Here is a 17336-nt window from a genome sequence, read left to right on the forward strand (position 1 = left end):
GGTGGAAGAGTTCTATTTTTGTTCCATTGGTGCCCGTGTGCTCCTGTCTTCATCGGCCGACAACAGGGATCGGTTGTCGGTGAGTTTGTGGGCCCCTTAAGGGCGGTTGTTCGTCGAAGTTTCTGGAAGGCCATCTTGGGCCTTCTTCACACCCTCCGGCCATGACAGAGGAGAAAAAGGAGGGAAGGACACTTTTCAGGCTCTGCACTCAATGCGGGCTAAGGAATGTCTTTGTGGAGGACAAACATCAGAAGTGTCTGTACTGCCTGAAACGGGACCACATTGAGGATGGGTGCAAGATATGCCTGGGCTTCTTGAAGAAAATGATGAAAGACAGGTATAGCAGGCTCTCGGCAGTCGAGTAAGGCCTCTGACCTATTCTCCGAGCAAGGTCATGCCTCAGCCAGGACCGAGGAGCAGGCTCCCTCTGGGAGGAGGCCGAAGTCCTTTGAGGACTCCCCATCCGTGGCGGCCCGAGAGAAGCAAAAGACTGATTCCGCCGGGTTCACCGCTGATGCGGGTCCTAGGTTGGATAGACCGCGATCACCATCGCTGTTCGCCTCATCAGACAGCTTGCCATCACTTTCCTCCTCAAAGAGGAAGTCCTCCACCCCAGACAGCTTACGGGACACATCGGAGAAACAGAGGCCGGAGGAAGAGAAGAAGGCCTCACAGCAGGCTCATCAGGCGCAGCCGAAGACTCAGTCGACCACTTAGTCAACATCCTCTGGGGCGACTGCTATGGCGGGTGGTACCGACCCGTCGAGGGTGGTCCCTACAGCGCAGAGTGTATCCCTGCCTCCCAGGCATAACACGGCCACTGAGGCAGCATTGAAGGCTGCGGGCACCCCTGGGGGGAGGGGAAGCACCGGCTCAGGTCCCAGTACAAGGCACCCAGGAGGGAAAAAAGGGGGTGGGGGACAAAAGGCTTACATTCAGCCAATGGACATCTCATCCACAGATGTCGATGACCAAGCGGCTGTCCATACAGTCCACGAGGAAGACGGCGGCGCAGGGCCTAGCACTCCATCATTCCCTCCACAGGTGAGGGACATATCATGGACATCCTGTCAACTCTACACACCCTAGTGACGGAGATCCAGCAGAGGTTTCCCCCCAAGCTCTGGCACCTGTTGTACTGCAGCGCCCTGACCAGCCTCAGTGCAAGACGAGGAAGTGACATGCACCGCTGCTGCATCGGCCTCCTCCACCACGTCGGGACTCGACTCCAACAGCGGACCTGGCTACACACACGGACACTGGTACGGAGACAGCCACGGAAACTGACGAAGATGAGGACTTTGTCCTGGCAGATGACGATTCACTGCACCTAGATGTCCCTCATAGAAACTCTCCACCAGACAAGGTTGGATAATTCCGGTGGCCGATAGAGAGGTGGGTATGCTCTGAAATAGCCCAAGGAAGGGGATTTGAAACCCCACCATACCAGGAGATGGTCACCACAGACGCCTCTCTGGAAGGTTGGGGAGCTCAAACCGGATGTCTACACGCCAGAGATCTGTGGCTTCCGGAGAAGGATCTGCACATCAACATCCTGGAGTTACGGGCAGTGTTCTGGGCCCTCAAGTCTTTCCTACTGTCTCTGGGAGGCAAGGTGTTGAGGATCTTCATAGACAACACCACCACCATGTTCTACATCAGGAAGCAAGAGGGCACTCAATCCCCAGCGCTCTCCAAGGAGGCTCAGGACTTGTGGCATTGGGCCATCGGATAGGGGATGTTCCTCGTCCCGTTCCACCTAGCAGGCGTCAAGAACACCATCGCCGACTCCCTCAGCAGGGAGCTCTGCTCCTGCCAGGAGTGGGAACCTCGTCAGGGTCAGGTGGACCATCTGTTCGTCAAATGGGGCAGACCTCCGATCGATCTTTTTGCCACAGTGGCAAACTCAAAATACCAGATGTTTGCCAGCAGATTCCACCAACTGAGGAGCATGGGAGACGTGTTCTCCTTCCCATGGGAAGGACTTTTTCTGTAGGCTTTTCCCCACTGCCTCTCCTGCTATGTGTGAACAACACACTCGGACAGTGTCGGTGCAAGAGGATACTCGTCGCCCCGGCGTTGCCGAGGCAGATTTGGTATTCGGACCTACTCAGCCTGTCAGTGTCACCTCTAATCAAGTTGCTGGTACTTCTGGATCTGCTCACCAGAGAAAAAGGTGCTTCTGCAGCCTTAGAGTTTGGAGTTTATGAGCTGCCAGTGAACTGCAGGGAGGTCCTCACCAAAGCCAGGGCATCGTCAAAACTAAAGTGCTACGGCCATGAGTGGAAGCGTTTTCTACGTGGTGCCAGTCGCAGATGATTACCCCTCTGAGGGGCACAGCCCCACAGATTCTTCCATACTTGCTTTCCCTGACGAAAGCTGCTCTGGTTTCCTTCACTCCATGAAGGTACACCTGGCGGCAGTATCACGCTACACCAGATCCCGGGAAGATCTTCGATGTGGTCTCACAGACCTATCAAGGAGTTTTTCAATGGGCTTTTTCGATCTTTCCCACTGAAGGTGCCTGCCCTGGCATGGGAACTCAACATAGTCCAAACAAGACTCATGGGGGCACCCTTTGAACCTATGCATCAAGCCCCACACAAGTTTCTCACATGGAAGACCGCGTTCCTTGTTGCCATCACCTCAGCCAGACGAGTGGGTGAGATCTAGGCCGTGTCCTGCAAGTAGCTGTATCTGACTTTCCACAAATCGAGGGTGGTGCTGCAGAAACACCCCACTTTCATGCCGAAAGTTCAGTTGGAATTCCATCTCAACCAACCTTTGGTGTTGCCTGTTTCTTTCCGAACCCTTTGTCGCTGGCGGAAAGGACTTTGCATTCGCTGGACGCTGCGCGTGCCTTGAAGTTCTATGTGGCACTCACAAAAAGTTTTCGGATGACTTCTCAATTGTTGGAAGGCCTTGTCCAAGGCTTTCATCTCAAGATGGCTCTCCGGCTGCATCATGCACTGTCATTGGCTGGCTAACCGGCCTCTTCTGGGCCGTCCGAGAGCCCACTCCATCATAGCGATCACTGAGATGACTTTGTTCCTTTCTGGTGTGCCCCTCTTCGACATCTGCAGGGCTGCGACATGGAGGTCCATGCATACCTTCACAAGGTTCTACTGCGTCGACATGGATTCCAGGGAGGAGTCCAGAGTCACCGGGCAGTGCTACGCAACCTGTTAGCTTGAGGTGAGTCTGTTACAGGTGTGTTAATTACTTCTGTTGAGCCTTGCCACCTCCCGTGGTTGTGTAATGTGAACTGCTGTGCATTCGTTATTCATGAGCATGTGAATCCATGCTGGAGAAGGTTTAAGTTACTTAGCTGTAACTATTGTTCTCCAGCATGGGTCTGGCATGGATTCACATACGAACCCTCCCTCTGGGCCCTATGCGACTCTTCTTTGTCATACTGCCACTGTATGTGCGTACCAAATCTGAAGATGGCTGCCAGAGGCGGGGCTTAGGGAGATGACTGTCATTGGATGGGGGGCATTATGACAGAGGACAGTGATTGGTTTAGAGGACAAATACTGTATTAAAGTGAAAGTGAAACTGTTTTTTCTTTTACTGAAGATTCCAGGCTGACGACGGGGAAATTCATGAGCATGTAAATCCATGAGTTAAGTAACTTAAACAATCACATACAACGGTAACTGATGCGATATAATTATGAGTACACCAGAGATGGTTTCTTATTTTTTAATTTGTGAGATATGGAGCATTTTCAGCCTATTTCATGATCATTTTAGGATTATTGCTGCCGAGTACCAAAGTACATTGTCCCTAATGCTACTCTATTCCAATGGGAACACCACCGCTGTGTTTGTCTCTCCTTAAACACATCATGTGATTCACATTCTGTTATTTCCTCTCGTCATCATATATCATTATTTATTTTTTAGTGGGCTTTTATAATGTGCTGCAAGGCAAGCACACCTTCACAATGCCCTTTATCTCTTAATTGTGCAAGATTCTGCCATCAAATGTTATGCCATTGATAATAGATGCTTGTGTTTACAGTCTCTCCGGCATGTATTGCCAGGCGTTCCCTGAGGCAGTTCCCTGAAGCTGTAACCTGGCCTGTAGAAAGAACGTTATCAGAAAACTGCTCTGATAAGGATCTAGCTTTTAAAGACTTTTCTTAAAACGTTGACACTTCAGTGTTTTGAAGAAGCGTTTTGGGACAGGGGTTCATGTTGTGAAAAACCAGGACTGCCCCCCCATGCCCTTACAAAACTGGGGATGTCTCGTCGCTCTAGTACTGATGCTGCTCCCTGCCGTTGCCATGTGTGTCGTGCCCGACAAATGTCCTGGAACTTTACATTTAAGGATACTTGTGATTCTGTTTTAAATTTGCTGTGTTGCAATGAATGCCGATTGATTATTTAACCTGCTGGGGGTATAGGGAGGTGGGGCCTGATGGCCCAGGTGACAGTCACTTCCGAAAATGACACATGGGTTGCTGGCAAGCACACTGCACCCTCCAGTTCCCATTATGTCCCACAAAAAAGCTCATTGATGTTGGTTGTATGTATGTCTTCAAGACCGCCAAAGGGTTAAAGTTTCACGGTTGGCTACAGTGTTTCAATGTAACTAACACTTCACTTACGCGCCGATCCAGAATCAATCAATAACTTGTCTGTTTCTGGCCCAATATGAAGAAATATGCCCTGGGCATGTTGCATCTGGAGCCTCATGCAATGGGAGGGAAATACATCAAACATAGCTTGATCGCTTGTGGGTAAAATATGGAAAGAAAAGTCGTTTCCAAAAGTATGTTTTGTTCTCAGGATTGAATGAGGGCCGGAGAGTGTGATTTGTGGAATGGTTTCAACGCTAGGCACAAAAACATTAAATTATTTTCAACAGCGTAGTACCAGGTCACCCACACTGTCCCTGTAGTTAACGTATTTTGAGAGGGCGTAGGACCGCTAGTGAGTTTAGCTCCCTATCATAGGGCATCTTGTAAGACTGTGGGAGCCTCTACTTAGCAGGCCTACACCCAATAAAAATGATGCTAATAGGTTTAGCTCACTAACATTGAGAATGTTGTAACACTACAGCCAGAAAGAATACATGCTAGACACTGCAACATGCCAGGGGTGGCAACACTGGGAGCGCGGTGGCTTGGCTAGGGAGAGAGCTACGGGGGAAGAGCACAGTGCCGGGCTGCGTGGTGACATCTTCACTAGGCGTGGCCACCTTGCGCCACAAGTCCTCAGGATTCCAGGGTCTTGGGCGCGCAGTAAGTGGGGGGAGGAATTGGTACTACCCCTGCTTTGTCTGGTGCATCCGAGAGCCAGTGGCAAGGGGGCAGCCGCCTGGGATAGCTATATTCCCACCCACCCCCAATTTAGGGTTAGGAGCGGTGCGTTTGGGTTCAGGGTAGGTGATGTATGTTTAGCATATTGCATTGAAGCTATATTGCTCCCAATCATTTTGGGACATTGGTAGATTTTCCTGCTAGTTGGGGGTCAAGCCTCTGGACTTTACGATGAAGCAGCCCTGGCCAGTGCTCACTGCATGGCGCTTAACTGGTAGATGGGGGCGGACAGAACAGGATTGGGGCTTTTGGTTGGGTCGCAGGAGTACCCTCATTTTCCCAGGACCATTCTTTGGACGTAAGGGAGATAGGCAGAACCACTCGCCCATGCGTAAGTAAAGGATGGGCTCGGGGAATGTTGAATATGTTTGAACGCCTCGGGAGGATAGCATGGGGGGGGCAACACACTCGCCTTGGAAGCATGGAAGCAAGACGACGTGGAGCAACACAAGTTCGATCCCTGGGTCTGCGCTCAGAAACCTCTGGGTATTAAGCGTGTTATAAATAAACAATTATAATGACGTGCATTCTCTACTGTTGCATTTTTTAAATGAATAAATAAATGCGGCCAAATGCCTTCCAAAACGATGGCTGTGTCTGGTCTCTCCTTGGCCTTGCCGCCTGCGCCACCCATCGCCTTGTGGTTGTCTAGCCTTTTTTTGGTCTTAGTAAAGCTGCTGATGCTGTTCCTTTTGGCCTTGTCATGCTGACATGTGTTTCCTTCTTTCAGCCATGTTGCCGCCCAGGTACGTGTGACGCGCGGCCCTGTGTGGGATGAGGAGGAGCCGCTGGCCGATGAGCGCTGCCATCCTGGGCTGCCTGGATGGACCGGGGGCACAAGACTGAATCACGGGGCCCAATGCAAAATGAACAAACTGAACTTCCAGAATAACCGAGTCATGCAAGACCGCCGCAGTGTGTGCATCTTCCTCCCCAACGATGATACTTTGAGTATCATTACAAATGTGAGTATGTCTGGAGGGCGGGCCGGGATGTTAAGGGTGCTTGTTTAATGTGCCTAAAAAAATCCAGGGTCTGTAGCCCTCATAACCCCCACCCCCACCTTCCCACATCCTGGGGACACCCATGCTATCATGAGCCATCTCTGCCTCTTGTATCCCCTACTTTCACATGGATATTATTGTAGATATAGCAAATAACTGTAAATAAGGCTTACAATGTGTCTCTGGGTCTGTATTGTGGCAGCCCAATGGGTCTCCTCTATCATATCGCCTGGTCCTCTCGCCATAGCGACTTGTACCCCTACCACCGTAAAGCCCCCAACTTTGGGAATCCTCAGGGTTCTGTATTGTTCCTGTTGTGCAGTGTTTCTGCTAGCACTAGGCTCTGCTTCTAATAACCAGGAATATAAATCAAGCTACTGAATAATTGCAAAGATATCTTCAAGTCCCCCCACACTGCATTCTTCTTACCAGAGGCCTGACCAGGATTGTCTAACAAGAGGGGCCTGAAGCTAAAGTTGTTTGGCCCACCGCAGTGGCATTAAGATCTGTACATGCCCACACAGCGCTGCTGATTGGGCATTAGCAGATTTTGGGTGGGCCTTGCCTGCTAGGGCCCTGCTCTGCCTACTCTTCTGCTTCTTACCGTTCCCTCAGTGGACTCAGGGAAGGGCGAGGCAGGCTTGCTGGGTGGGGTGATACCGGTGAAGTCTCTTTAGCATTTGGCTGTTTCAGATTGTGAAGGTGAGGAATGGGTGTGTTGACCAGCCAGGCACTAACACTATATGGCTTGACCAGATCTCCACAGTGACTACGAGGACGGAGATGTGCATGTAATAAAGGCACGTGAATGTGTGTACTGTTATTTGTTGGCCATTTTGAAAACCAGACCGGAATTTATATTTGGTGGGATGGCAAACCCAGACCGGCTAAATAGGGCTAAGCTTTCCAACTGAGTGCGAGTGGAGAGGTGCTGGCAGGGTACCTACCGAGCCACCTGCGCTGAATACAGCGAGACTTCACGGTGTGTGCGCTCAAGAGAGCGTGTGGAGCTGTGCAGCTGGACTGAAGGTGAGGGGGAGCTGAGTATTCCAAAGCCAGGAATTCAGGCTTAGCTAGTGACGAAGGGGCGGTACCAAAGCGAAAGCAAACGGGGGTGACGAGAAAGTCATCCCTTCATAGGTCCATTCAGATCATGGCCCCCCTGAGAGGAGGCAATTCCAGAGCCAATTAGCTTCCATTGTGGATACATTGTGTGAATGAGCGCTAGGCGCTCCCCGTGTAATTCGCGCCATCCCAAGCTTGTTTTACAGGAGGCAACCAATGCCCCCATGTTTGAGGTAGGCTGAACTGTTGACCCCGGGGTTAGTCTGTGCGCTGTGCAGGCAGACCAAGCCATTCCGCTCATCTTTAACGTGCAGGTAGATGGCGCACAACCAGCAACGAAAGTGCAAAGAGACAACTACAGCGTCGTGAATGCCAAGTGGGGGAGAAGGGGGCAGATGGGGAGGATAGGGAAGGGGTGGGAAAAGAATAGGGGATAGAAAAGGGGGCAGGGGCCGTGTCACCTTCAGGCCTCGGGGCCTTGTGGGTAGTAACTTTCGAAAGATTGGGTTAGTTGGCTGCTGGGCTGTGTACTCTTAAATGGTCTTCCTGTTAAAACTATGAACACACCCATGCTAGCAGTGTGGCACGACATTATTTCCTTTTCAAACATTCCTTTCGCCCTAGGCAAGTGTGATCATTGTGAGTCAGCGTTGCCCCCTGTTTGCATACTGAGGATGGCATTTGTAAAGAACGTTGTCTGGTTACTGGCCATCTCTTCAGCAACACATGCATGTTACAGCACGGGAAGGCACGGGTTTTCTATTTGCAGTTTAGTTGGGTCACTTCTTTGCCTTTCTGGTCGTGGGATGGGCGTGGTACACAAACTTAAAATGCTTTTTATTTTAAAACGTTTTTAATTTAAAAACAGTGTATGGTGCATAGCATAACACAGATTAGAAAAGGAATGTATATTTTTGCAGAATTGTTGCCAGACTTTTTGTTAGTGTGTTTTTATGGGATCCAGCCAGCATTTGTATAGCATTTTTCATGGCCCGTTTACAGACCCCTCGATGAAAGTCTACATCTGGATTAGATCCCACTGCCAGATGTTCTTTACATTCACATGTGGGTGTAGTCGATGATTCTGGATTTAACGAGTAAGCCTGAGCCACACCACTGCATGTCAGAGGCCATGTAAATCCGTGCTTGTAAACATGGCAATATATGTGTTTGATCATGGAAGTGAGCACACTTCCCTCGATAGGAGTAAAATGTCTTGAGGGCTTTTGGGTAAACTGTGTTGGGTTTTATTCTCTTTGAGGCTGTGCTGTAACTCGCGGAAGGCCAGGTGAAATGCAACCAGAAGTTGGATGGGTGATACATTTCTTTTTGATGTGGTTGGAGTAGCTAAGCATCTGGACGCAATGATCCACGGCAGGCGTGGGTGGTTTTAGTAGCCCTTCTCCTCACTGCCTGCCACGCGGATGCACCTGCGCGTTCCATCCGTAAGTCTGTACTGTTCCTAAGAACGTCTCGGCGGACGGGGAGGACCGTGCTCATGGCTCCAGACAGTCGAATCAGGGAGGGGCCTCTCATGCCTCACTGAATGTGGGTTCTGTTGGTGCCCACCAGATCACCTAAAAAACTGGGACTGAAAACAAAAAATACGGAAGTAAATTATCTTATATTAGGTGGGTGGGTATATGAGATGAGTCATCGTGCTGACCGCACTGTACCTTTTTAAGACAACCACCAGAACACGGCAACTTGGGCTGCACCCGCCCATGCTGCCAATGTTTAACATTGAGTGGGGTGAGTGAGGAGTGCAGTTGACAGTGTGGTCGCAGATTAGTTTGACCCTTTGAGTTGCAGCGAGAGGGGGAAAGGAAGCGGAAAGCCTGGGTCGGGTCACCCTGCCTGGCATAAGCAGACCATGTGACCTGAACCTTCTGCCACCACCTCTTTCCCACTTTCCTTAATCTTGAAGGCCACGGAAACATGAAGTAGCAGGTCCCAGGGCTAGCCAAGCAAGAGTCATTTCTCCCTTATTGATGAATGGTGTGGTTGCTGGAAGGCCAATCTCCCAAATCAGCCACTAAATGTTCAAATCCTTGGGAGGATTAGGACACACCCTCCCCCTACCACAATATAATATCGGCCGGCCGAATTTTCACAATGTCGACTAATATGCATTCGATGATGGAGCATTCATTATTTTTAATGTTTTAACGGGGGCCTTGTGAGAGTATATAAGCACTCCACCATTTCTCAGATTGGGGAAACACGTGATCACTACCTGATGCTGACCAACTATTTTAAAGAGGTACTTGAACAATGATTGTTCTTTGTCAATTTTCGTCCATCACTTTTTGGATGCGATGCTGCTGCTGCACTGCTGCAGGTTTAATGCAAGGAAGCTCCATATCCGTGTACACTGTCCGTTGCATGTCCATGCTGCCATACATAACATGTGTCCGCATGCCCCAGGGTGACTAGCCTATATCTTTTCATACCATACCTCTGTGTTCACTGTACAGATGCCATTTGCCTGGGTGCACCATAAGCCTGCGTTCATCTAGGTAGATGCCATCTATCTGTGTGCCCATTGCTGGACATTCTAGAGCAGTGTGCAGGATTGCTGCGGTGTTACATTTGTGTGCCAGTTACTGTGCATCTGTGTGAAAATGCCAGATTGCATATATCGGTGTACAGCACACACTGTAAAGTGTGCTCATTGTGCTAGATACAATGCCAAGTGTGTACCATGCTGTAAAACATACAGTTGTTTGCACCATGGCACACATGTTCCATGCCAGATACCAATTATCTTTCTGCATAATGGCAGGTACTAGAAATGTGTGTGGCACATGGAAGATACTATATTCCTATACCTATATACCAGCGCTGTGATACTTACGGGTTTGGGGGCTGTCAACAAATGCAATAAATAAATAAAATATTAATATGCGGACCATAGAAGACACCATACCTGTTTGCAAAATTCACAAATGTGCATAAACTGTGGGGACAAATGCAAGATAATGTTTATCTGCTCACTGGAGACCTGGCTGCACCATGCCAGATCCTACACGCCATGTACATTATGTCTCACAAGCCCCTCTGCATGATATCAATAATTACTGTAGATCTAAAGCTGGTCAGCCTTCTAGAAGTTGCCCCCAGAATGTTGACATATATTGCTGTGTCTGATTTGATTTTTTTCCCAGTTGACCACTCTGTGCAGCATTATTAATGTGGTCTTCTATTTTTAGGTGAAAGTATTATGCAGCGAGCTGCTTGTCCAGATATGTGACCTGCTGAGGCTGAAAGACTGCCATCTCTTTGGACTCAGTGTCATACTGAGTAAGTAAGAACGAAGGGCAGACACCAGCCCTCCCCTCCCTGCACACAACTCCAGACATATTGAGTCAAGTCCTACGTTCAGAGAATGATTTAAAATTCCAATGAATAAACAGAAACACAGCTTTAAAGGTTGCATTCTTTTCATAACTACTTTTTGCAGGATTACCATATCCCTAATGTGGCAGCATGGCACGAGGAAACAGGGTCTCCGGCAGGCAGGCTATTCGTTTCCTCTTCTCCAAGAGTGCACCAGGACATGACAAAGGGGTGTGATGCATACTAGCTAGGACAGCAGAGTGATGTGCTACGTCTCACCTAGCCCCACCTTGCCTCACATTGACACACTTACTTCTTTTCATCGGCCTAGTAGGTCTACAAAAGTGGAATTCCCATCTCTTTACATTTGTTGAGGGGTGCTCTCAAACTGGGGATGGCCCTCAAACCTTTCTCATTGCATGGTCCTCCCCCTTTTGAGGACACCACAAGCTGCTTAAGAAATGTAAACATCATTGAGCAAGGTTTCTGAACGCTACCTTCCCATGTATACTCTTGGGGAGGGAGCGACGTCTTGTGTTAAACACAAACCCTCCCCCACTGATCACTGTGCATGCTGAGAGTTGAACCATTGGATGGGTAGAGCGATAAGGAGAAGACGTACGTTATATATATAAGCCGGTATTTACTAGCCAGTGACGGATTGCCTACCGAACAGTGCAGGATAGCGCTACAGCATGAAACCTCTGTTTATAATAATGTATTTCTTCTTATATAGCACTACGCACCCAGAGCACTTAAATAACAGAAGACAGTATTATCCCACAGAGTGGTACTCAATTTATCGACCTCAGAAAGATGAAAGGATGAGTTGACCCTGCCGGGATTTGAACCTGCTACAGCAGGCTGCGCACAGATATTGGGGGCAAGCACTTAGCTCCCTGTGCCGCCTGACCGGCTTCTTATACTGCACCAAGTCCTCGCCGTAGTAGTCCCAGAGCACCTTGGCATGCCCGTCAATGTGGTGTGTTGTGCCCCTGCCGACGGCATCCAGACCTTATTCAGAGAGTAGCAAAAGGAGCCGGGGAAAGGTAAGAGGTTGGGAGAGAAAGCCTGTGGTCCAAATTGAGAAATGAAATTGCCAAAGTGAGTGTTTTCCTGCTTAGAAATGATTCACACATTTCAAGTCCTCTGCACAGCTGACTAATGTCAGTTTAAGAATCTCCCCTCGAGAGATCTACTGTATGTTAAGGATTGCCAGTGAAGCACCGTTAACAGGTGACTTTTGATCACATCAAAGTTGTGTTGCGCGATGGAAGTCGGAAGTGGTATACAGTGTTTATATTGAATCTTTTATATTGAATGCCCATATATCGAATATTTTATAGTGAAAACTTTTATAGTGAATGCATTTAGGGGTGCGGTAAAGGGATAAATATTTTTGGGAAACGGTTGGGATGGGATTTTAGGGGTGGGAAACTGGGGTTTGGTGGGGGACCCCCCCCCCCAAAAACAAATTACATTCACTATGAAAGTTTTCTATATAAATTATTTGAGATATGTGCATTCAGTATAAAATATTTCAATAAAGACATTTAACCAATGGAAGTATGTGCTTGTGGGTCCCACGAGTCTCGCTGCGGCATCTCTAGGCAGTGTCATTTGACAGTGCAGAACTCCAGTATCTTTCCCATATGTTCTTAACTTCGCGCTAAATGCGCCAGTAGTGCACCATTTCTCCAGTTCTGGTCGATTTTAGCATTTTAAAGACATGCACAGGCCTATTGCCTTCTTGCTGATGGATGTCCTCTCTCATGTATGGTGGGGCGCGCTTATGCAATTAGCAGGATATGATTGCTATTGTATTGCTTCATTATTCAAGATGGGTGCGACGGCTCGCCCTGATCAGCGACGGCTCGCCCTGATCAGCGGTGAACACTTGATGGATTTCGTTAACATATTGGGATATCATTGCACATTGAATCGTACTTTCTAGTTGTTCAGCGTTGGTCTCTGCTCATTTTCTGGCCCATTGCGTAACAGCGTATGCCCTTGTATCTGCCCCTTTCTCTAATGCAGACAATGAACATGTGTACATGGAGCTGTCGCAGAAACTCTACAAATACTGCCCAAAAGAGTGGAAGAAAGAGGCAAGTAAGGTAGGACAAATGCTGGTGTCATGTCTGTCATGTTGACTAAAATACCTCCTGCCCTGCAGTCAGGATCTCTGTGAACTAGTGGATAACTCGTAGTTTCTTTACGAAGTTCGGGGTGTACTTCCAGAGCTGTAGCGGGACGACCTGAAGCCTTTAGGGGATCCACCCAGCACATTAAGAAAGACAGAATCAAAGAGTATTGCTTACTAGTATTGTCTACTAGCACCAACATTGATGGGTCCAGAGGAATACTCACCCTAAACAATCATTGCCTCAGCCCAGTAGGGATGCGGGACATAGAGTATGCCATCAGAACCCAACACAGCTTTGGGCTGACTCCTCGCAGACATCTGTTCAGACCCCCATCCAGCTCCCTACAACCCCTCCACAAGGTCATATAGAGCCCTTCCCCTAGCCCAGAGCAGCCGCTCACACAGCTCCATGCAGGCTGATCAGGGGAGTAGACATGTGATATTCATGGGGACGTCAATCAGGCAGTGGACAACATTTTAGGACATCCCATTGAAAGTATAGGGACTTTCATCAGACAGCCTTTCCCGGGAGGGTGCCCGGGCCCCAGAGCACCCGCGCACTCTCCACTTCTGTCCGCAGCCATCCATCATTACATGTGCAAGAAGCCACATCAAACCCAGACACAGCCCCAGTCATTCCCTCCCAAACCTCTAAAGAAAGGACCCTAGCAGAAGCTTATGTAGCAACCGAAAGACATCATCTATCATCAACAGACCCCATTCTACTCCCCAAGATGTTGCAACAGAGCCCCGAAAAGCACAGCCCCCCCGCGTCATAGATCCCAAATTGAGCCCTTCAAAGTCTACAAATAGACACGCATAAAATCTTTCATATAATCCCCAAGAGACTCTCCGATAACACACAGTAGCACGCAACCGACCACCGCCTACTGCCCAACAAGGTATTGCATAGTGCCACACTAGCCATCACATAGCCCCGGGCCAACAGTTCGCCTAGCAACAAACCCTTTCCTAGCCATTTGAAAGACCACTCTGAACTCCCAAAAGGAGACGTATATAGCCCCCAACCCATCATAACAGCCCACATCCATGCCTGCCTAACCTGTGGGTTTTAGCCCGGAGACTCTGGGTTTTTACGCTCTTCTCTGGGGAAGAGTGTGGAGTCTCTGGGTTTTCAATCCTTTATCCAGGTCTCTGATAGTAAAGTAAGATGATATCGCCGCATTGTGGCTATAATGGTAAATCAAATCTACAGAAACGCCCAATAAATAACCTCTCTTTTAACATGGAAGAAACACAGACATTGTATATTTCAGTGTTTGTGTAGTGCACAGGTGTCATTGGTATGACTTTGGAGCGTATAGAGGTTTTATTTCCAGTTATAAAGCACTCTAACATAATTACTAAAAACTATGTATAGGGGTATAGGTCCCAGAATCAACTTAGAGGCTGAGCGGCCGTCTCCGAATGGAATGGCGTGTGCCACTGTAAAAATGTTAAATGTGTTTTTTATGGGCACAGTTTCATTTGGTGTAGTTTTGTGCAGCTAGCCGATCACACAATCCATATAGTTTAAGGAACTGGAGGAATGAATTTCGTGCAACATAGGCAAATCACTTTCTTTAGGGTAGGGAGCTCTGTGGTGCATAGATTATAAGTCTTGGAGGATAGCTCAGGGGCAACGTGCTCGCCTTGGAACCAAGACGACACAGAGCAACACAGGTTCGATCCCCAGGTCTGCGCTTAGAAACCTCTGGGTATTAAGCGCGTTATAAATAACCCATCATATCATAAGAGAGATAGATGTTCTAATAATATTACTATTTATTGCATTCCAATGTAAAGTACAAACTGCAAACGTGTTTGTAATGGCAGTTAAAACAACTTTGTTTACCGTTTTGACATGTGGGCAGAGCCTTGTGCCATTTGGCAGAGTCTTGTGTGGCTATGGGCGGCCATACATCTCAGGGTTTTTGATGTTCAATTGTAGGCAGGTATGCCCCCAACATACATGTGTAACCCCCAGCCACTGGCCCATTGCCCGAGCAGATTCTCCTATTTCCCCCACTGCACTCTCATATAGTCCCAGTGGATACAGCAAACCCCACATAAACCCATACAGGACACCATGTACCCCCGTAAATTCTAACGGATCCCCCAACATAGGCCCATCATGAATGCCTCACCTATCGCAGCTCCACTCGCCGTACCTTCGTGTACACGTGGCTACTTAGTTTGAAATTGAGTCTGTGCTGGTATTTGAAGCAAGCACACGATTGAGAGCTGAAAATAGAAACGTCGTGTGTCGACGTGGGGAAAAGGCGGTCTTTCCCCACAGCCACTTCATTCGGTCAGGCTGCATGCGGCACCAACTCCGTCTTTGGATTGGTTTTGGTGCCGCGACCTTTCACTGGAGACTTTCCCCCTTAGAATGCCACAAAGCCCCGAGAATGGGAACTCAGGCAGCGCCAACCTGGGCGCATTGTAAATAACGCCACAAGGCTGAAGTAAAAGGCGCGCGCACCGCAGGGCCTGGCTGGCTGTCTTGCCACCGTGGATGCAGGCCTCCTTTGTTGCGCGCCCAATCGGTAACTATCACTATTTGCATACAGGACGTGGACTGTAATGGGCCCACTCATTTCCATTAAGGCAAAAGTTTACTTTACAGCACCTCTGAAAGGATCCCTGATAGCAAGGGCGTCGTGGTGGCCAACGCCGAGTCTGCCACCCACAATGGGGGGGGAGGGGTGTGGGGGAGAGGGTATTTGTGGCGGGGGGGGGTGTATGTGTGTGTGTGTGTGTACAGAAGCAATAGAACAGACACAATGCTAAGTACATGAATAGCACCTCCTCTGTGTTGTAAATGGTCCATCTTTAGTGGGAAACCAAAGGGTTGGCTTTTGTCAATGTGTCCCATGTTTTTGGTCACTTTTCTGAGATTGTGAATTAGTTACTACATTCGCAGCTGTGGAAACTGATGGCCTGGCTTCTCCAGTTGACTGCATAGGGTGATCCTGGTCAATCATTTTAGAGCTAGATTACAGTATTTACAGAGAAAATACACGTGGGACCATTGCTGTCCTTCAGAATGACATAAATCACCCTTGCTGCAGTTCAGGTCACATAACCACATTTGCACAACAGAAAAAACATGAGAAAAGTGCTTTATTCACGCCAGCAGCAGTCACAGAGAAGAGGCAGTGTCTGCCCTATACATACACATTGTTGTTGTCCACTGTGGATTTGGTCAAATGCCTTCTACTGCATTGATTGTTGAACAAGCTAGGGAAAGGGTGCAGATGCAATGCGGCCTAACCTTGCATTGCCTAGGTTTACTTATCTGGCAAATGTTAGCGCACTGTGTAAATAAAAACACATTACCGTTTGATTACAATCTTTCCATTTTTGGATATCTCGGTGGGTGGATTAGAGCTAACCTATGCTTTTTGTTCCAGGGCATTGATCAGTTTGGTCCCCCAATGATCATCCACTTCCGGGTGCAATACTATGTGGAAAATGGCCGACTAATAAGGTAAGAGGAAGGTGGTTCAAATGTCTTGCGTGAACTGAAGGAAGCTCTGCTGATGTGTTGATGTTATTGAATTGTGGCAGAGTTGAAGTCCGTCCACAGCTGTGGCACGACATTGGGTCATGCAAGTTTGGGAGGTTGTAGATCAAAATGAAGCACTGTGCCAGAGAGGAGCCGTGCAAGCTTCCCTCGGAATCCTAATCATTACAGCAGAGGCACCAGCAGAGCATTTATTCTTAGTGCATGCTGCAATGCAAGCTTCTCTCACAGCCCTAAATATGGCCGCATGGGCAGCAGGTAGTGCAAATGTTATTGGTGCACAATAAGGGTAGGTACATTACAAGATTCCCTCACAACCCTAGTCAGCAGCCGGGCAATTCTTCTTCTTGCCCAATAAGGGCAGTTACAGTGCAAGCTTCACTAACATCCCTAACCAGTGCAACATTGGTAGCTACAGTTCAAGCTTCACTAACATCCCTAATCGTTACAGAATATGCAGCATTACTGCAAGTGTTACTCGTGCACAGTAAGGGCAGCTACACAGTACATGCTTCCCTCACAACGTGGTCAGCAGCCATGCATGTATTCTTCATGCACAATAAGGGCAGCTACAGTGCAAGCTTCACTAACATCCCTAATGATTGCAGCATATGCAGAATTACTGCAAGTGTTACTCGTGCACAGTAAGGGCAGCTACGCAGTACATGCTTCCCTCCCAACATAGCCAGCAGCCATGCTAGTATTCTTCATACACAATAAGGGCATCTACACTGCAAGCTTCACTAACCTCCCTAGTCATTGTTGCATATGCAGCATTACTGCAAGTGTTACTCATGCACAGTAAGGGCAGCTACGGTATAATCTTCCCTCACAACGTATCCATCAGCCATGCAAATATTCTTTGTGCACAATAAGGGCAGCCACAGTGCAAGCTTCACTAACCTCCCTAATCATTGCAGCATA

General features: G+C 48.5%; 1 protein-coding gene across 4 annotated transcripts in view; it reads left to right on the top strand.

The window, feature by feature from the left end:
• FRMD6 (FERM domain containing 6) overlaps positions 1-17336 on the top strand; it is a 312237-nt gene that overhangs the window by 165540 nt on the left and 129361 nt on the right. For 3 of the 4 annotated variants that reach the window (XM_069637464.1, XM_069637466.1, XM_069637463.1), the window contains exons 2-5: positions 6060-6294; positions 10611-10701; positions 12775-12854; positions 16300-16376. In XM_069637464.1, the coding sequence (XP_069493565.1) occupies positions 6196-6294; positions 10611-10701; positions 12775-12854; positions 16300-16376 (347 nt within the window). In that variant the 5' untranslated portion in view covers positions 6060-6195. The remainder of the gene's footprint in view (positions 1-6059; positions 6295-10610; positions 10702-12774; positions 12855-16299; positions 16377-17336) is intronic. The other variant, XM_069637465.1, reaches the window with a different exon arrangement.

The sequence above is a fragment of the Ambystoma mexicanum genome, chromosome 14, assembly GCF_040938575.1.
Source record: "Ambystoma mexicanum isolate Mex_15411 chromosome 14, UKY_AmexF1_1, whole genome shotgun sequence".
NCBI lineage: Eukaryota > Metazoa > Chordata > Amphibia > Caudata > Ambystomatidae > Ambystoma > Ambystoma mexicanum.